This window comes from Mangifera indica, chromosome 2, assembly GCF_011075055.1.
Source record: "Mangifera indica cultivar Alphonso chromosome 2, CATAS_Mindica_2.1, whole genome shotgun sequence".
Classification (NCBI taxonomy): domain Eukaryota; kingdom Viridiplantae; phylum Streptophyta; class Magnoliopsida; order Sapindales; family Anacardiaceae; genus Mangifera; species Mangifera indica.
Genome location: NC_058138.1, coordinates 19,906,060 through 19,925,739, shown reverse-complemented (window position 1 = coordinate 19,925,739; position 19,680 = coordinate 19,906,060). Strand labels below are relative to the sequence as shown.

Here is a 19,680-nt window from a genome sequence, read left to right as displayed (position 1 = left end):
TCAATAAGATTGAAATCGATTATATATATCTGGAACCTTTAGAAGTTAGATTATCTTAATTAATTATTTTTGTTATAAGAAGTTTGAGAATGATACCTGTAAACAAACAATCGCAATGAAACATTATTGAAATACACAGCCACTGCCTGTTGGATTATTGGCCTTCAATAAGTTAAAAAAAAAATTCTGACATTGATATATAACAAAACCCAGTTGGATCCTGGGGGTTTGAATTCTTGATTGAACCTTCCAAAAAAAGACACTAAAAAACAAAAAAAAAAAGAAACCGAAGCAGAAATTCTCAGGTCTCTCCAACAAGTTTACTTTAGAACAGATGCATATTACCAGCGCACAATTGAATGTACATTAGTTTTCATGCTTTAAAACTGTTCTAAATTGGACTCATCCTATTTGAAAATTAAAACTTGTGTAATTTCACAAATGCATATCAGAATGCCGCATTGTTGTTAAAAGATAGACAGTGAATCAATAACAGAAAGAATACTTATCTTCCGAAGGTGGAAGTGCACAATGATTTGTGTATCCATATCTCTTTTGTCAATGACTGGGCAAATTCGACTTGATACTACATTGAGCCCTCCATTTTCCCCTTTTTGCGTTGTTGTTAGAGATTGGGACAAGATGAGCCAAAGATGGACTGTGATAATGAAATGTATAGCATCCTCATTCACTCTTAACAGCATGGTAAATGCGGCAAACAAACATCAAGGAAGCTCGAAAACTGATTGTTCCGAAAATAAAAAAGAAGCCATAGCACATGACAGCATTATAGCCAAGAAAGAAAACTAACTGCATAAAACCACTCATGTTTGATTTGATATAGAAGTAGATGCAATATGCAAACATGAAAATGGCAGTCGATCCCCCACAAAAGACAGATCTGTAGCAAAGAGACAGAAGAAAGTGGTTATTTTGCAGTTAGATGTTTCAAAGAAAGAAAGAGAAGCCTCTTCATTTCATCAACAGAAATACTCTGCATCAAAATATAAAGGCTTAAATAATGAGATGACAGTGAAAAATATTTATATGACAGAACAATCATGCAAAATACAAGTTTAGCATTCATTTATGAACATCTACCATATATCGTTTACAATCAACCAATCAGCAGCTTCATGAAAAGTTTTGGATGGCTACTGATTCTACTACCCAAGTTGAAGTGAAGTCCTTTATAATACCCAGTAACATCTTATTCATTGGGTAATTAAGTGCATTCCATTTAAACCATTATAGTCATGACCCCAAACATTGAACACGAGCCTAAAGAAAATTTTAGACATTTTTACCTTATATCTAGCTATATGCACAGTGCAACACAGCCAAAACTTATGATAAACAAGTTACTGAAAATAGGTTCTGCCCTAAGGAATGTACAAGAAATCACATTTTCACTTGGTGTTTCATCAGAATAGGATGCCTTTTTGTTCCTTAAAAAAATGAGCCTCAATTCAATCAAGAATACTGCAATCGATTAGGTCAACACATCCTCATAGCATAAAAGCTTCAAGATCACCAAGAAGAAACACACGAATGTCAACATCTATATAAACAGCATTAATAACAAAACACAAGTCTAGGTATACAAGAGACCATGTATATACATCATGCAAGAGAGCATACCTCCACCACCATTCATGGTTCTCCAGAGAGAGTTGAATGTATGTCAAACCAACACTCAACATAACAGTAAGCACGAAGAGGACAACGAACATCACAAACAAAATGCTTGGAAGAGTATATATTTTGTAGCCCCACATGGTTGCATACAAGTGGTGTAACTCAAGGGCAATTGCACTAAAAGATAAGAGACCCACAAGAAACATTTGGCAAGGTGTCTTCTGATACCAAGTCAACAGTGGAATTTCTCTTGGGACTCTCTTTGTAGCGCTGGGTGCTTGAAATTCAGACCTAAAGTGGTTTCCAATTATCCCCCCTATGGCAAGTAGTGGGACAGCAAGAAAGGTATAGATGAGAATGATCACTATAATGGTCCCAAATGGAAGTGCAGCCGTTGCCCCATAAGATGCAGCAACTGTGTTGAGGATGAAAACTGTCACAGAAACTGGACCCACATATAGAATCCCAGTCAGTAGAACACTCCTTTCCTGGATATTTAAATCGCTTGCATCATTGACTAACGGTGAAAGGTTATACACAGCATGATCACAAATAAGATACTTAAAAGATGATAATAAATGATTACCCATCCAGTATTTGAAAACTGACTATGGAAAGAAGCAGCAGTGTACCCAGCAACCATGGATGTCAGAGTATATATAAGAACAAGAGAAGTGAATAGCAGTCCACGATTGTAAGGATAGAGGACACCAAGAAATGCCAATACAAATAAGAAAAAAACCCTACAAAAAGGTGCAAATATTTAAAAAATAAATTAAAATTGATACTTGTAAGGGTCAAACATTAAAGAAACCACTTGTAAAACATATAATAAGTTCTCGGAATATCATAGCTTTATAGAAGTTCCACAGGAGATTTAGGTTCCAAATTCAAATCAGAACCAGGGACTATGACCCGCAGAATCAACTATCAAACTAATAGTAAAACCACAAATATGGACTCAACTCTAGATAAGGATAAGAAGAAAAAAATAAGAACTTATGAATCAATTTATGTAAGTCATATTTTGAAAGATGGACTGGGAAAGAATATATAGAGCTATTAAAACAGTCCAAAGTATATAAGTGAATAATGGTTTGAAGAAGTTTACATGGTCAGAAGCTGGTTACCAACACCCAAGACAGCAGAGAACATGGACATGTTTTGAGGAAATCTGAATACATCACTGTGAATATATTTCCAACCAACCTCCTTGTCATCTTCTTCGTCTCCATCAGAACGTCTATAATATAAAGGAAGAGCATTAGGGAAGAAAACATGAAACAATCGACTATATGGTTCATTGGATTAAAAACAATAACAGCAATATTACAGCAGATTACTTCATCAGATCATTCTTGAGGTGCCGCATGAAAAGCAAAACAAGCAATCCCATTAAAAGCACAATGATAACAATTGAATTGATAAATGAGAACCAATGAATTTGGTGGGCGACTGAGAGTGATGAAGCTCTTGAATATTTATCCATTCTTGTCTCAAACTGATCTTCTGTTTCATTCCAGAATACTGAATAAGTGAATTTAACATTGATGTCAATTTCTTTTGTTATATCGACAACATGATTTGGGTCACTCAAAGCATGTATTTCTATGACCTGCTTTCCATTGTAAAGAGCATCAAACTGCACATGAGTGAACAGAAAATACTTGCTCCTCTTCTCGCCAAGTGACCAGCTATCCTCTTCAATTTTACCAACATAACCCCACAATGGAAGGTCATCATAGTACATCTGGAAGTAAAAATCATTAAAAACAGCATTTTTGAGTTTCGCAACTTCATATCCGTTAAGCTTCTTTGAACAAAGAGTAGCTCCAGTTTTTTGTTCCATGAAGTTCAACTCATATAACGCACTAGCCAGACGGTCACCATTAAGGACTTCCCCAAGAGATTCCTTCTTCCAGATTATAGAATCTGCAAATCACACTGGCGAGAAGTCAATTACTCCAGCTCCAATTTTCTAAGTGACAGAACCAGTTAAACATATACATATATATCAAACCAAACTTTCAGATAAAACACATTTTACAAACTATCTATTAAAATCCACATCTTGAAAAAGGATACCGAGTAAATAAATATCTCACTGTTCACAAACTGCCCTCGAGTTCTTGAAATAAACAAACCATTAAGTTATCACTTGAATGGAGAAATCTAAGCGAAATTCATAATAAAATTTGCAACCACAAACAAACAACAAACAAATATATCAAATTCGAATTAAAGACCACTTGGTCAGCTTGATAGTATTAAACTCTAACTAATACAAATACTCGTATATAATACAATATTCAGAGAACTAAATTAGTAAAATTAAATTTCCCCCCGCATAAATTGAAATACAGCTAATGTTATTCAATTATTACAAAATCGAAGTAAAGTCAATTTGCTACTAAGTTACGTAGAGCTAACCTGGACGGCAGAATGGCAAGTCATAATACTGATAGGTCTCACTGAAACAATTTATCAATGAAGAAATTAACAACGGAAGCAAACAAGGTGTCCAAATCATAAGTAGTTCACAATTAAATTAACCTTTAGCTACTAAAAAGGAAAATGTAACAAATAAATGATGATCATGGAGTAAGAGTGAGTGATGTGAAGAAGATAAACCTGGGGTTGTTAAGGGGCCCCACTTTGTTGACGAATAAGGGGACGAGATCCCCCTGTTCATAACGATGATTGTACGGGGCGGATGAAGCGGATCGAGCGAAGAAAAGGAAAATTTTGAAGAGAAGGACCAAAGAAGAGATGTTGACTTCCATTTTAGCCATTAATGCAGAGTTTCTGAGTTTTCAAAGTCTCAATAAACTCAACTGAAGATACGCCATTTTAGTATCCCTGAGTCCTCCTGACATCTCCTTCAATCCGCCTCTTCTGTTTATTTCCATTTGTGTTCCGTAGTATTGTACAAAATTTTAATTAATTTTGCATAGCCTCAGGTAATTTTAATTAATTATCCTTGTATAAATTTAATTTCTTCTGAAAAATAAAAAAAAAATCTTTTTTTTAACAAAAGTAAATGAAAGATTTCTTTTCTTTATTGAAATTAATTTAAAAATTTTCAACAAACATGATTATTCACGTATTATTATTATATATTTTTTTAGGGTAACAAACATAGAAAATAAAGAAATATTTGTCAAATAAAACATTAATTATTAAAAATATAGACAATTATATTTCTTTTATTTTAATAAGTCAAAATAATAAAAGTGTTATATAGCATGGAAGGGGAAAAATGTATAAAGAAATTAAATAATGATATTTGAAGGGTAGTTTAGTATTTTCACTTCTGGGAGATAGTCTAAATTTTGCAAAACTTGAAGGGTGGCTCGATTATTCTAATAAATATGGGGTTTTGAAGTTTACAAATAATAATGTGAGACAAAATTTAGGAGTTCGAAAACAGTGTAAATAAAAATACAAAAGATAGGATGGCTGTGACCTGTGGATGAATGAATCGATTGGTTGCTGCATTAACTCTCTTGCGAACGCACTCAGAGCGATTGGACTGTTACTGTTTCGTGGAGATTTTCCGCTGTATATCGAGTACTACTCACTTTACCCTTTGAATTTAAATCCTTGTTGATTTTCACCATATTTGTATTCATCAAAGCTCCCGTGCTATCCACGTTGGAGGATCTTACGCCTTCGATCAACCCCTCTCTGCCATATCTGGTGAGATCTCCAATGACCCTTTTGCCTGTTTTATTTCAAATATTAGTTTCTTTTGCTCTTTTATTATTTATTCAATTTTTTTTCATACTCGTATACCGGATGTATATATTTCTGCTTTATTTGTATAGATTATTGTTTTTTATTTAAGTGCAAAACTCAGAAACAATTGAATCCATAATTTTTTCTTATTGAATTTTAGTGGCTTTGCTGATATAATTGAATTTTGTTTTTTAGTAGATTTTCTATTGCTCTTCGCGGATTTGGCCGGATTTTAGTGAAGTGTTAGTTTGCTTTCTTAAAACAAAGTATATCAAGTTCATTGACATTGCGGTGGAAATCCATTTAATGAGTTTGAGTTTGTTTGGTTGGTCGTTTTGAAGATGGAGCACCTTCCTGTTGAAGTCATTGGCAATATATTGTCTCAGCTTGGAGGTGCACGAGATGCGGTGATAGCCTCAGCAACATGTAAGAAGTGGCGGGAGGCTTTCCACAAACATCTCCACACACTCTCGTTCAATTCCAGTGATTGGCCGGCATATCATGATATGGCAACAAATCGACTGGAAATCCTGATAACCCAAACAATTTTCCAAACCACTGGATTGCAGGGTCTATCAATTATGATGGATGATGTTGAGGAGTTCTCAGCGTCAACTGTTATTGCATGGCTCATGTATACTAGGGAAACATTGCGCAGGTTATATTATAATGTCCGGACAATTCCTAATATTAATATTTTTGAAATCTGTGGGAGACAGAAACTTGAAGTGTTGTCTTTGGCCCATAATTCAATCACAGGGATGGAATCTAATTTTCTGAGATTTCCTTGTTTGAAATCTCTTTCTTTGAGTCATGTTGCTATTTCATCATTGGATTTGAGTCTTTTGCTCACAGTGTGTCAGAAGATTGAGACCTTGGAACTTGTCAATCCAGAGATTGCAATGTCAGATGCCCAAGTGACAGTTGAATTGAGTAGTCCAACACTGAAGAATATTTATGTTGAAGCAATTAGTTTGGATAAGTTTATATTGGAGGCTGATAGCATTGAGCGTTTGCACTTGAAAGATTGCGCTCTTGAACTTTTTGAACTGATTGGCAAGGGAACCTTAAAGCATTTCAAGATTGATGATGTCAGTGTTATACATATTGACATTGGTGAGACTGTTGATAATCTTGAGATTGTAGACATCAGCAGCTTCACTATTTTTTGGCCTAAATTCTACCAGATGATTTCAAGATCATCGCGATTGAAGAGGCTTCGGCTTTGGGATGTTGTATTTGATGATGATGAAATTATAGATTTGGAAACTATTGCTGTTTGTTTCCCACAGCTGACCCATCTTTCATTGAGTTATGACTTGAGAGATGGAGCTATTCACTATGGCTTGCAAGGCTCTTCTAATTTGGAGCATGTGATTGTATTGGAGCTTGGATGGATGGTCATTAATGATCTCTTCTCACATTGGGTTGAGGGGCTCTTAAAGCGATGTCCCAACCTCAAAAGGATTGTCATTTTCGGGGTTGTTTCGGAAATAAAAAACCATGAAGAATGTCTGATGTTGGGCAATTTCACTTCATCCATTGTTCAGCTCATGAGGAAATATTTGCATGTAGAGGTGCAGTTTGAGTATGAGTAAAAGCTCTCCAAATTGCTGGCCAAAATATTTTTATTTTTGGTATTAGTAAGAACTGTATGATTACATGTGCAGGTAAGATAGCCTGAGCATCCTTTTTGTCTATCCATAAATGGTCGCTGAAGTCTCTTTCTTTTGATTGAAAATTTTTTATTACTTGATTGAGAGAAACATGTTTTATGTTCAAGTTCATTTCATTTTTCTCTATTGTTATGTTCTTATGCAAATTTTTTTTTTTTGTGTGTGTAAAGATTCTTATGCCTTAGAGTGCAAATTGTTAAAGAGCAAGAAATAAATATGCAATGCTAAAACTATAAGACGCTATTGAGGTTGTGTGTGTGTGTAAAGATTCTTATCCTTAACAGTGCAAATTGTTAAAGAGCAAAAAATAAATGTGCAATGTTATGATTCTTATCCCTTAATGTGCAAATTGCTATACAGCAAGAAATAAATGTGCAATGCTAAAACTATAAGACACTATTGAGGTTATGCCCTATGAAGCTTGAAAAAGTAGAATTCATTTGTTGTGAAATCTTAATCATTAATTTAAATATCTTTTAAATCAATATAAAAATTTCAGTAAGTTTTCTTTAATCTAGGAAGCTGTGTTTAAGAAAATTTGTAGAGTTGAGGGGGGGAGAGAGAGAGAAACAGTTGCTTGAGATTGCATAAGAAGCTTAATTAGGACACTATTGGCTGAAGACTGCATTTGTCTATTTCAAGAGTTTCCTTTCTGGTCCTATTTTCTGTTGTTGGAACCCTTCTCTTTTTGTTGGTTCTCTTAAGAGTTTTCTTGTTACTATCAACACCAGTTCTTTCCAGGATAAAAATGATTTATGCTGGAACAGAAAATGAAGTGGAACTGACTGAAATCTGACATCCAGTGTTGCTGTTGTGCTCTAAATTTTTACTGTATATTTGTACTTCGTCCTTAAAAAAGACCATAAAACTGAAGGATCGAATGTCTATGCTTCCATGTTGTAATGGTGTCTGTTGTCAGCAATATAGTGTGAATCAATGGTGCTGTTCATTCCACTTATCAAAACTGCCTACAATACCTCGAGTATATTTTAAGCACTCTGCAGTTCCTTGGGAAGCTTGGCCAGAAAATTATTGGCTTGCAATGATATGATTTAAGATGTGGCTCCAAAGAATAATGTTTTATGGGTCTATTGTGTGGGATTTTGTTATATAACCGTTTTAGCTTCCCATACATAGAAATTAATCCTTAGTAATTTGTTCTTAATTTTAAGAGACCATGTTCCTCTTTTGGCATAATCATTAAAGGTTATTGAATCTTAGATAGTGGTGCAAAGAAATTCTATGAATGTCTGCATGCATGTTTTCTTTTTCATTGATTGGTGACTCTGCTAAAAAGCATAGTTTTCACGTGAGATGAATATGAAGGAAATAGTGAAATTCTTGCCAAATTTAAAGAACCTCATAATGGGAGGATATAGTTCAAATGGGTTAAAATGCTGACTCACATCTGAGTTAAGTTTGAGATTCAACTGATTTATTCTAATGTCTCTTAGACTGTGGCCATTGAGGACCTTCAATGAAGATTGTCACCTTCATGTATTATTATGAACTAAGGTGTGTATTGGTTTTCAAAATCAGTACTTCTTTTCTCCTTTCACCCCTCATTTCGACTTTCAGAATAAAAAAAAGTATGCTTGAATTTTGAAATTGATATTAATTTGACACACAATTTATTACGAACCTTTTTGAGAGAGAATTATTTTTATTGATACTTAGTTTTTAAAAAACAATCAATAACACCCTTTTACGGTTTTCTTGGCTAACTGATACGGGATTTTAATAATATTCCAAAAATTTTCCAGGTTAGGTAGGGCTATTAATGGTTTCCAAAAATACAAAGTGTACATAAAAAATACTAATGTCTTTGGGGTGTTGATGTGATTTTCCCTATTAAATTTTTCACAAACTGAGGGTTTCTCCATGTCACTCTTTCTCTTTATTGCTATTATGAATTCGTCCATGGTGGAGACTGAAAGGAGATTATGATACTCTTGTCATAGAGGTAGCTTAAGACCTTTTGAAGCCAGCTGGTACAGTTCTCTACTTTTCATGATGTTTTTGTTTCAAAATTTAAATGTTTTCCAGGTGGATTCTAGATTTTACTGTTACCAACAGGGTTCTTGTTTGTTTGGGTACGAAGAATAAGATCATTTTGGTGTAGAAATCTATGTAAATTGTAGAAAACTTCGCCTTGGCATGACATCTAGCTTAGGCGGCTTAGTCTTTGATGGAGCACACATATATATGCAAGAAGTTTATCGTAAATAGTCATTATATGTCTCTACCTCTAAATTAGATTCTGGCCAGGACCTGTATTTGGAATTTAGGGACTCTGCTCATGGTCAAAGACTTCCAACATGTTATTCACAAAATTCACTACATGCTTTTAGATCTTCTTAGCAACTTATTATGTGTGACACAGAGTGGTGCTTCTTTACATTTGAGGTACCGTTTTTGGTTCTGATGACTCTCACTTTATTAAGGGATGATGACTTTTTTAATCCATCAAGTTTTCATATTTGAGTCAAGTTGTTGTACAGTTCCTGTCCTTGGAAAAATCATAAACAAGTATTATTTTTGTTTCTTCTGCATTAAGCTGCTGGAGCGATCCATATCTGATCTTTACAATGAAATACAATTCCCAATAGCATTTAGCTTTCAATTTGTCATGAATGTAGGAAGAAAATGGTGTTGATATAGAATGTTAATGTTCTATATCCAGGTCCATTTCATTGTTCCTTGTGCCTTTTGCTTTCTTGATTCAAAAGCCAGTAGTTTTGTCACATTAAGATGAAGATAATGTAGAATGGAATTTATTTTTTATATGCTTTGATTACTGTTCAGGTTATTAAGTTGTCATTTTACTTAAAGTTTGGTTGACAGATGAAGGCTTGGCAATGTGGGATGGAGAATAAAAATGTGAAATTTTATACTCTGACAAGCTTTATTTTCTTGGGTTCTCATCTCTAAATATATATTATGAGTAGCTATTATTTTGCTTTTTCTTTGCAAGATAGTATTCACATTATTCCAAGGGTCCAATTGGAATGAAATTTGCAAATTTGTGAATCAGTTGCAGACTCTTTTTTAAATTTTTATATCCAGTTGTTTACAGATTCTCTTCCATGGAGTATTTGGAGTTTACTTGAGCAACTAATTTTATTAGGCAACAGGTATTCTGATTCTTCCTTTTTTTCTCCCTTAACATAGTTTTCCTTCTGTCAGAAGTCTTGGGACTCCAACTGCATGGAGAAAGATTGATCAGTGTTTTCTAGTAAATGCCCTGTTATTTTAGTACTAAATGTCCAAGGGTCCTGCATGCTGTTTCTACTAATTATCATATGGAAAACCTGTTGTTTGTTTGCTTGAGTTATAGCAGAAAACTTAAACGCTTCTTTGCATGGGTATAAAATCATTTACTGTTTTGAGGTAAAGAGAGATGCTTAATCCTCTTGATGCTCGTTTGCTCTTTGTTGCTTCAAAACCATTGACTTGGTAAATATAAATGGGTGTGTACAGAAAAATTTGCAGATCTTTGGCACTTTGCGTGTCAGAGAGGTAAATATTTCTGGCATTGTAGTCTGAACAGTTTATCTGCCCATTTACTTTTCATAAATGTATTCTTGTTTTCCTTTTGGAATGTCAGCAGTGGCCTGTTAACTTGTTACTTTGCCTTTTCCAATAGAAAATTTCTTTTGATTCATTTACTTTAGATTCTGAACTTCTAGGTTTAAATATGATGTGAGAAATTAATTAAAAATTTCAATGTTTGTGTAATTGATATTGCTGGGATTTATTTACTAAAACGGTGACATACTGACATTGATGTCTAATGTGAAACTTGTACTGAGATTTTAATTTGTAAATTAACATTTTCGTAATTAGATATTTGTGTTTTGTCATGCTTTTTGAGAAGTGTTGATGCTGTGCTGTAGTTGGACCCATAAAATAACTTTGTTGACAGTCTAATAACTGCATCATCTGTATTCCATCCCTTATAAAGGTAAAATGACCATCCATTTAATTTATTGTAGAACTCATCCCTACTATTCCATTGAACATTTTGTAATGTTGCCCTTGACTGTTGTGCAAGATCTACTCCTTGGTTGTCAAATAGCTGTCTATATAGGGTGTTGGAGTTTTTCTGGTGACTTGTTTTCTTGATAGCTTCACTTATTCGATGATTCTTTATAGTGCTGTATACTTGAGCATGGTTGTGGAATTATTCATGGCACCCTTTTAGTTTTGGGTAAACATTTAACATTGTTCAATTTATAAGATGCTGATATACCATTCCCTATCTTAAATAATCAAGTCAAATAGTAATAGAATCTACTTATGCATCATATTTCAAAATCAGATTGTTTTGTATGTGCATTCTGAGATGAATGAATTGAATTTTTTCTCAACTGTCTGGGAATAATAAGTTATGCAATTTTGTAGGACAGGAAAAGAAAGATGTACTGTGTGCATGAACTTTGTTTTTAAGTCAGTACCTACTTCTATTTGTATAGCTGGCTTGTAAAATAGTCAACCAAAATTTGTGGTGGCCAAACTGAAAAACAGCAGACAAGTACAAGATTTGGGAATCATTTGGGAAGACAAAAGATGCAAGCATCAATGCTATCAACTGGAAAATATGCTTGATCTTGAGAGAATATGAGTTTTGATTGTGTATAATTTCCCAATACAATTTTGGGGTCCATATCTAATCTTTGCCAACCTCCCATAATTGGTCTTCATCACTTCTAAATTTGCAAATTCATCTTGAAGAACCCAGGTGGTGTTTTAAGCTAGTAATAGTAATACTATTTTTATTATATTATTCCAATAATTTAATGTGTTCCCTTGTAGTAGTGATTCAAATTTAGAATAAGAAGCAAGATGGTCTTATTGAAGCAAGCAAATGATATAAAGAAACAGTTGAATATGTAATTAATTTCATGCTTAAACTACAAGCAATGACTAAATTAATCTAGTTCAACAAAATCTTGCAGTGGATAATTAGTACTAGGATTTGATCTAGACCAATCACCTTTCTACAGACATATAAGCAAAGCTAAGTCTGAAGAAATGGAAAGATTCATAAAATCTACATAAAAAAGGTAGCTTCCACATGAAGAAGATGTTGTAAGCTTCATTGGGGGGCCAAATTAAAATTAGATAAAATAAAGAATTTACCTACTCCATGAACTTGAGGTACTCCATTTGTGCCAAAATCCCATTTGTTTTTAAGCCAATCATTGGCATGATAAAAGAATAATTGGTTGAAGGCATATTACCTACAAAAGTAGTAGATGAGCACAACATTAAATATGTGCTTCCACCTCTTTTTTGGAAAAGATTAGGGTCCATTACCTAAATTTATCTCTTTTTGCCTTTAATTCTTTATATCTCCTCAATAATGCTGCCCATAGACATAATTAATTAATTAATTAATTACCCTTTTAACTACAATTCTTAAATTTATGTTTGGGGTAAATCACTAAAAGAAAAGGATTAAGGGGAGCTTTATGGGTGAGGGGGACAAATGATGCAAAGGCCAGTTAAAAATGGCAATGATGCAAAGGCCAGTTAAAAATGGTAATGAAGAAGAAGAAGAAGAAGAAGAGGGTGAAGACTACAGAGAAAGTGAAAATGGGATTGAATTCGTGTAGTTAAGGCAGAGAAAGGTGAAATTTCTGTTAATAGAAAGGAATCTCGATGTGGCATAGCTTTAGGTGATGACAGGGAGTGGATGTTGACCCATCAACAAAGGGGATAATACCAAACAAATCCATCTTATAGACAAAGATTAATTTATACAAGTGGGTTTTGCTTTTGAATTATTATTATTATATTGTTTTGGTTGAAATGGTATGTATGATATGAACAAATACTTGAAAATTAATTAATTATTTAAAAACAAAAAATAATTTAAATAAAAACAACTCTCTCCCTGTCTCAATGCCTCCGCAACTTGTCAAAAGATAAAATCAACCCTAACAATGTCCTTTATGAAAGCTTTCTTTTTCCTTTTTTTTTTTTTTTGAAAGAAAACCCTGTTTCTTCTTATTTTCAATGTTGAATTCATTGGATTTAAGAATTAAAAACGCTAATAAGTACCTGCATCTCTATAAAAGGAACCAATCACAAAACACAGGCGGTTACAAGAGACAGAGAGAGAGATAGTGTGGAGTCAGCGTCAGTGATTCCAGTGGGTTCCTGCAATAAGACCCCACCTCTCTTTTTGTTCAATTTCCATTTATTCACTTTGTATTGTTTTCATTTTCCATAAGCCAAACCAAGCACAACCCAGAGGGCCTGCCTGCAGGGACTAGATTTTGTTGTTGTCTTATCAGTTTCCTCTGATAATTTTTTTACTAAAGAAAAGTAGTGTGTGTGCTAAATATAAAGCAATTGAACTATCTCTTCTTTAAACAGATTTCTTCACAGAGAAGTAGTGAAGAAAAAGCTAGAGATAGAGACATCCAAGAAAGATCAAGAGTTGCCCGGATGAGATCGAAAGATTTGATTTTTATCTGAGAAAAAGACTGCTCCTTCTTGTTTCTACTTAAAAATATATACTTTGAAAAGAAAGCTTTCATCTTTTCTCCTCCTCCTTTCTCTCTCGATTGTGAGCTTTCTGGCTTCCTCTCAAATACTTTCGAAACCAAGCTCGGGTAAGCTAATACATATGCTTTATAGTTTTGTGATGTTTCTTCCTTTGATTCTTACTAGCAAAAGCGTTTCTTTGTGCTTGTTTCAGCGCCTTTTTCTTCTCTCTTTTTTTTTTTTTTGTTTCTGATTTCTTCTTGAAGAAAGATGATAATGGTCTGAAAACAAAGTCCTGCATGGCGAGCCACAGAATTGGAGAGACGGGTTTGTCTGACTCTGCTCCTTCGTATCACCATCACCATGCCCCTTATGCTGCAGCTCTTCATGGAATGAATACACATACCAGTTTCATGTATGCTCTTTAGCTTTCAAGTCTTTCTTCTGATTTCTACTTGGGTTTGTTTCTTTTGTTTTGAAACTTCTGATTTATTTTCATGTTAATTTTTACTTTAAAATTTGTATCTCAGTAATCAAGAGGGATCTGCTTTTGATTTTGGAGAGCTAGAAGAAGCAATTGTGCTGCACGGAGTTAAGATTAGAAACGATGAAGCAAAAGCACGTATGATATCCTCCTCTCTATCTATTATCCATCTTTCTTTTGTGACGTTTGATAAACATAACCAACTGCCTAAAAGCACCGAGAGAGAAAAAAAAAAAAGAGAGAGAGAAAGAAAGAAAGAGAGGTTTTTGATTTTGTCTAAAGAGGGGTACAGTAGAGAGCTTACCATTTCCAATAGAGTAATGATTCTGAAGCAATAGACTTGAATGGTGTGAGGCTACAAACATAGAAACTTGACCTGTCTCATTATCTGTTTTACTGACTCCGTAACTGCCAAAAAGCAAAGGGAATTAGGCACCTTCCCCCTTCGATATCGTGTGTTTTGAAAATCTTTTTAAGTCTTTGATTTAGGCTGACCCTCTTGAGATTTTGCTTTTGTGATTCTTTACAGCTTTATTCACAGCGCCAGGAAGACCAGCAGCGACTCTGGAGATGTTCCCTTCTTGGCCAATGAGGTTCCAGCAAACCCCGAGAGTAGGTTCTCAGCTTTCTTTATTTATGTTTGACCATCACTTTTTTTTTTAATTTTAAACTTGCTCGCAAAGTACAACATTTTAATTCGCATGAATGTTCAATCCCCATTTTAAAATAAGTTTACCAAGTTGATTTTGATTACTCTTTGATGGAGTTGTTAATTAATCCTCCAGGGAAGTTCAAAGTCCGGTGGGGAGAGTACAGACTCAGGATCAGCACTCAACACTCTTTCAAGCAAGGCTGAGACTCCGCTAGAGCCAGAATCTCCTGTTAGTAAGAAGGCATCTTCTTCAGATCATCAGGCTTTTGAACAAAAGCAACTCGGGCTTCAACATCACCAACCAGTAGAGATGTCAAATGATGCTTCAAGGACAGGGCCATCACAGAATCAATCAGCTGCAACACAACCCCAAGAAAAGGTCCTAAAACTAGTACTATGCTCAGTGATTTATCTTCAGCTTCTCCCTTTCTTGCCCATAACCCAAAAACTCAGGAAAAGTTGGTTTTTTAACTGATATTATTATTGTTTAGATTTATCTTTCCTTTTGCATATCTTCTTCAAAAGAAACAAAACACCGATCCCGAAAACCATCAGAAAATCAAAGGACGGCACAATTTTTCCATTCTTTGAAGGATTTTCTGATCAATGTCTGACACGGAGAAAGAGAACTAGAGAGTTGTACGCAATAAAAAAGCAAAGAGAGAGAATCTCTACAGTTTTTTACTGCAACTTCTCGTTGTTATAATCACTTTCCTTACTCAATCCCTATAACTACCAGATAAACCTGATGTTTTTAGCCTTAAAAATCAGCTTTGGAACTTTAAACATGATCGCAAAAACCACCAAAAAAAAAATTGATGGTTTTTGGCTTTTCTGCAATTTTATTATTTGCCATAATTACCTGCTACAATATCAATCTTAGATATCTGTAACACTATAGCCTAACGCTAACTGAAATCATCACTTTTTGTTCCTAAATCCTTCAATCTCTTTTCTTCCTTGGTTTAATTCACACTTGGGTTTCCCATTTTAGATTGAAAATTTATATATATATAATAATATTATTCTGAATGCTGCAGAGAAAGGGTGCTGGTTCAACCTCAGACAAACCACAAGATGCTAAGGTACTAGAGAAAGCTCAACTTTTTTTTTTTTTCTGGGTCAAATTTATATCTACATTCATTGTTCCTCCAAATTTCATTTTTTGAAGTTTATCTTATTTTTTCCTTTTACACACAAATTGGCCTTACAACTTCGATCTACTGGTTTCAGACATTAAGACGTTTAGCCCAGAATAGAGAAGCTGCAAGAAAGAGCCGTCTAAGAAAAAAGGTGTTACATATATTTAAACTCACCGTTCTATAATCTATTTATAGATGTTACAATGTTTATTTGTCCTTTCATGAACAGGCTTATGTGCAGCAGCTAGAATCTAGTAGGATAAAGCTGACTCAATTAGAACAAGAGCTTCAAAGAGCACGCTCTCAGGTTTTACATCTCTCGAAAATTTAAAAAAAAAAAATCTACCTAAACTTACAATCTTGATCTTTAATCAATTTACTATTTCTGGGTTTTCTGTTTTGGTACTTTTTTTCTAAATTTTAGGGGCTATTTTTGGGAGGGTGCAGTGCTACAGCTGGAAACATTAGCTCTGGTAGGTTTTATTTAAATTATTTTTTGGTTGTTTTCCAGAACTTCCTTTATTCATGAAGAACAAACAAGATGGGCCACTCAAGGCTAATAATACTTGGACAATAATATTATTTAAATGTTTGTTTGTCCTCCGAGAAAATGATAGAAAAATGTATTATAATAATATTGCCTGCCCCCCTGGTTGCTCATTTCCCAAGTTGAATATTGACTTGCAAATGAACATGAGTTTTTCTTTCTATTTTCTTCGTTACAAAAATGTTTAGTCAAATTTGGCACAAATTAGATTCCCATTTGCCTGACTGTTGCTAGATTTGACCAATTTCGTCGTCCTAAATATATTGTTATCCTTCTTTTCCAATTATTATTTCGTTTTGTTCAGGGGCTGCAATATTTGACATGGAATATGCAAGATGGTTAGATGATGATCTCCGACACATGTCAGAGCTCCGGACTGGATTGAATGCTCATTTATCGGATGGTGATCTCCGGATTATTGTCGATGGATACATTTCACATTACGATGAAATTTTCCGGCTAAAGGGTGTGGCTGCAAAATCTGATGTGTTGCACTTGACTACCGGAATGTGGATGACGGCAGCTGAGCGTTGCTTCCTCTGGATGGGCGGGTTTAAACCCTCTGACCTTATCAAGGTTTGAACACTAATGTGCATTGCACCATAATGATTTAAAATGTGAAGCTTTAAGGAAGAGTTAACAGTTTTATTTATGTTGGAAAAATGAAAATGCCAAGGAGATTAGGTTAGTTGAACAAATCCTTAACAAGGAAGAGTTTTCCTGGATTTTTTTTGAAGTTTCACATTGTCTTTCAAGATTTTTTTACCTTGTAACTTAACTATGGTTTTTTGTGTGTGCTTGTGAATCAGATGTTAACATCACAATTGGACCCATTAACAGAACAGCAAGTGATGGGAATTTACAGCCTCCAGCACTCTTCACAGCAGGCAGAAGAGGCTCTCTCCCAGGGCCTGGAACAGCTCCAACAGTCTCTTATCGAAACCATTGCCGGGGGGCCTGTCATCGACGGTATGCAACAAATGGTTGTTGCTTTGGGCAAGCTTGCAAATCTTGAAGGCTTCGTTCGCCAGGTACAAACAACATCTCTACATCAATTATTGTCTACCTGACAACATTACCATTTGGTAACCTAACTAACCCTAAAATCATGTATGCATGTGAAGCTTATTACAATTTCACATGTAGAAATAGGACCTAGTTAATTAAGGCTTGCCAATTTACAGATAGAGAGGACTTTCTTTCCAATCTAAGGTTACTACTTTTTGAAAATGAGATCATGTATATGACCCTAGTGTCAAGGCTAAAATGAGGGCTAAGGTGACAAAGATATGTCCATCTCAAGTGATTTACCAAAAAAGCTTCTTCAATTTATATTTTGGTGCCCTAAGTAAATTACGTAGTAGGTAAAGTTTGATTGTATGTCAATTGTCAAGATAAGATAATAATATTATATGTTCAAACAAATTGTACAAATTTATCTGTATAAAGTGAGTTTAATGATTTTAAAGTGAGAGAAAAATAAACACTCACCTAATCGCAAGCTACCACCTTAGTTTGCACGATTTGATTGTATGCATAAGTTTATTTTTTGAAAAACGTTACTTGTTTTGCGCCGCAATTCTATATAAAAAATAGAAGATGTAGAACCTAATGGCTTACAGCTTACATCAGTTTGATTTTAACATGTTATTTGACTTTTTGTGAATATTAATTTGTTTTTATATGAATTATTAGCTACATGCATGTACATTGTGCTTCTTATAAATTCTCAGCCTTCTTGATGTTGATTAGAATAAATACCTATCCTAAAGGGTCTTGATGATCATGAATATCATGTTTGACCATTTATGATTTGTGGATGGGCCATCCTTGTCACATTTTGGTCAATTTTGAGACATTATATACAAAATGGTTGATCATCTACATCACCTAGTTGCCACGTGTAGGGTGGAATATACATACATGTTAATCTTGGAGAATTTCTAGTTTGTAAGTTATTTGTGGTGAATATTATTGCTTTGATGCTAAGAAGTCCATTGCAAGGGTTGAATACTTAGAACTTTGATGTGAATTTTTCATCTAAAAGGTTTTCTATCAAAAGGTGGCTTGAAAATGATGCATGTTGAAATGAAAACCCTAGCAATACCTATCAATTGAAGAATAAAAAAAAAAAAATTATTATTTTTTTAATTTAGTGTATGATTGGAATTATTTAAATCAATGAATAAGACAAGATGGTAGAGTTTCAACTCTTTTATAATGTGAAAATGTCCTCAATTATCATTATTCTTTTTTCAATATATCAATTATTTGAGTCTTTTTTTGCTGTGCATGATTTTGTAGGCTGATAATCTAAGGCAGCAAACCCTTCACCGACTACGGCAGATATTGACAGTACGACAAGCGGCGCGGTGTTTTCTGGTGATCGGAGAGTATTATGGACGACTACGAGCACTTAGCTCCCTCTGGGCATCTCGTCCTCGAGAGTAAGATCTATCACAATTATCATTTCTTTACATTTTTTCAAATATTTTGCATATAAAGTAATTAGCATAAACCCTAAATGTCCTTATCAAGAGCTGGAAAATGACAGTTTTCTCGAGAAAATGATGATCTTATAGGAACAATTGAGAGACATTAAATAAGGCTTAACGTAACTTTGAGAATAAGAAAGCAATTTGTCATATATATGAGATTAAGATTATTATCTTGATGATTAAACTTGCTAAAAAAAGAACTCTTGATGGTGCAGGACGGTGATGTGCGATCAAGAGAACTCGTGCCAGACGACCACAGACTTGCAAATGGTTCAATCTTCACAGCATCATCATTTCACAAACTATTGAGCAAATGCAGAAAGTTATAACTTATAATAGACGGATAGATAAATAGATAATTAAATTAATGCTGCAGTTCTTCATTCTTGATGTAATATGTGAGCGAACGAGGCTGTTGGATATATATATATATATGTATATATCCATCTTCAAGCTACGTGCATTTTAGAAGAGATAGGAACTTTTTTTTTCTCTTCTGCTATTTCTGCTTTGAATATCTTTATGTTGTTATTAAGTTATCTTGTAAATGTATATCAGTTTTATTTATGTGGATGAAAGGAGGCTTCTACTTGCTTCAATATCTTAATTAATACAACAACAATGAAAAGGCTTGAGGTATTTAAGAATTTCTGTCTCCTGATCTTCTAATTATACAATGGCTCTTGAACAGTGTCACAGGATGGAGATTTACAGAGAAATATATAATAAATATGTAGAGATAAATGATTAAAAAGAAAGAAGATTTATTGAAAATAAGAAAGAAAGAAGAAATAATGCATATTTTCTTTT

The 19,680-nt window shown here is 34.1% G+C and overlaps 3 protein-coding genes across 6 annotated transcripts; 2 read left to right on the top strand and 1 right to left on the bottom strand.

Annotated features, from left to right (window-relative positions):
• Positions 1-172: 172 nt before the first annotated feature.
• Positions 173-4,558, bottom strand: LOC123209626 (transmembrane 9 superfamily member 5-like). 2 transcript variants are annotated; one of them, XM_044627745.1, is made up of 7 exons: positions 4,270-4,558; positions 4,069-4,109; positions 2,982-3,570; positions 2,750-2,881; positions 2,225-2,381; positions 1,642-2,126; positions 173-901 (listed from the first exon to the last, which is right to left on the bottom strand). In XM_044627745.1, exons 1-7 carry the CDS (start codon positions 4,428-4,430, stop codon positions 685-687), a joined length of 1,782 nt encoding a protein of 593 aa, XP_044483680.1. In that variant the 5' UTR covers positions 4,431-4,558; the 3' UTR covers positions 173-684. The 2 variants fall into 2 exon arrangements, with proteins under 2 accessions (XP_044483680.1, XP_044483681.1); XM_044627746.1 differs by lacking the exon at positions 4,069-4,109 and having other exon boundaries at positions 4,270-4,469.
• A 506-nt stretch (positions 4,559-5,064) lies between these two features.
• On the top strand, positions 5,065-7,168 carry LOC123209629 (F-box/LRR-repeat protein At1g67190-like). Of its 3 annotated transcripts, none has more exons than XM_044627752.1 (3): positions 5,065-5,337; positions 5,575-5,618; positions 5,718-7,168. In XM_044627752.1, exon 3 carries the CDS (start codon positions 5,718-5,720, stop codon positions 6,972-6,974), a length of 1,257 nt encoding a protein of 418 aa, XP_044483687.1. In that variant the 5' UTR covers positions 5,065-5,337; positions 5,575-5,618; the 3' UTR covers positions 6,975-7,168. The 3 variants fall into 3 exon arrangements, with proteins under 3 accessions (XP_044483687.1, XP_044483688.1, XP_044483686.1); XM_044627753.1 differs by having other exon boundaries at positions 5,572-5,618; XM_044627751.1 differs by lacking the exon at positions 5,575-5,618.
• Positions 7,169-13,199: 6,031 nt separating this feature from the next.
• Positions 13,200-19,469, top strand: LOC123209627 (transcription factor TGA9-like). The gene is made up of 13 exons (XM_044627747.1): positions 13,200-13,675; positions 13,762-13,962; positions 14,078-14,169; positions 14,561-14,643; positions 14,817-15,062; positions 15,724-15,768; positions 15,917-15,976; positions 16,055-16,132; positions 16,250-16,298; positions 16,677-16,948; positions 17,182-17,403; positions 18,677-18,819; positions 19,086-19,469. Exons 2-13 carry the CDS (start codon positions 13,847-13,849, stop codon positions 19,177-19,179), a joined length of 1,500 nt encoding a protein of 499 aa, XP_044483682.1. The 5' UTR covers positions 13,200-13,675; positions 13,762-13,846; the 3' UTR covers positions 19,180-19,469.
• Positions 19,470-19,680: the final 211 nt, after the last annotated feature.

Coding starts and splice junctions, on each gene's coding strand:
- LOC123209626 (XM_044627745.1), bottom strand. CDS start 4,430: ATGGCTAAAATGGAAGTCAACATCTCTTCTTTGGTCCTTCTCTTCAAA. Junction 2,882..2,981: donor CTCAAGAATGATCTGATGAA/GTAATCTGCTGT, acceptor TTTATATTATAG/ACGTTCTGATGGAGACGAAG. Junction 2,127..2,224: donor AGTTTTCAAATACTGGATGG/GTAATCATTTAT, acceptor TTAAATATCCAG/GAAAGGAGTGTTCTACTGAC.
- LOC123209629 (XM_044627751.1), top strand. CDS start 5,718: ATGGAGCACCTTCCTGTTGAAGTCATTGGCAATATATTGTCTCAGCTT.
- LOC123209627 (XM_044627747.1), top strand. CDS start 13,847: ATGGCGAGCCACAGAATTGGAGAGACGGGTTTGTCTGACTCTGCTCCT. Junction 14,170..14,560: donor AAACGATGAAGCAAAAGCAC/GTATGATATCCT, acceptor GATTCTTTACAG/CTTTATTCACAGCGCCAGGA. Junction 18,820..19,085: donor TGGGCATCTCGTCCTCGAGA/GTAAGATCTATC, acceptor TTGATGGTGCAG/GACGGTGATGTGCGATCAAG.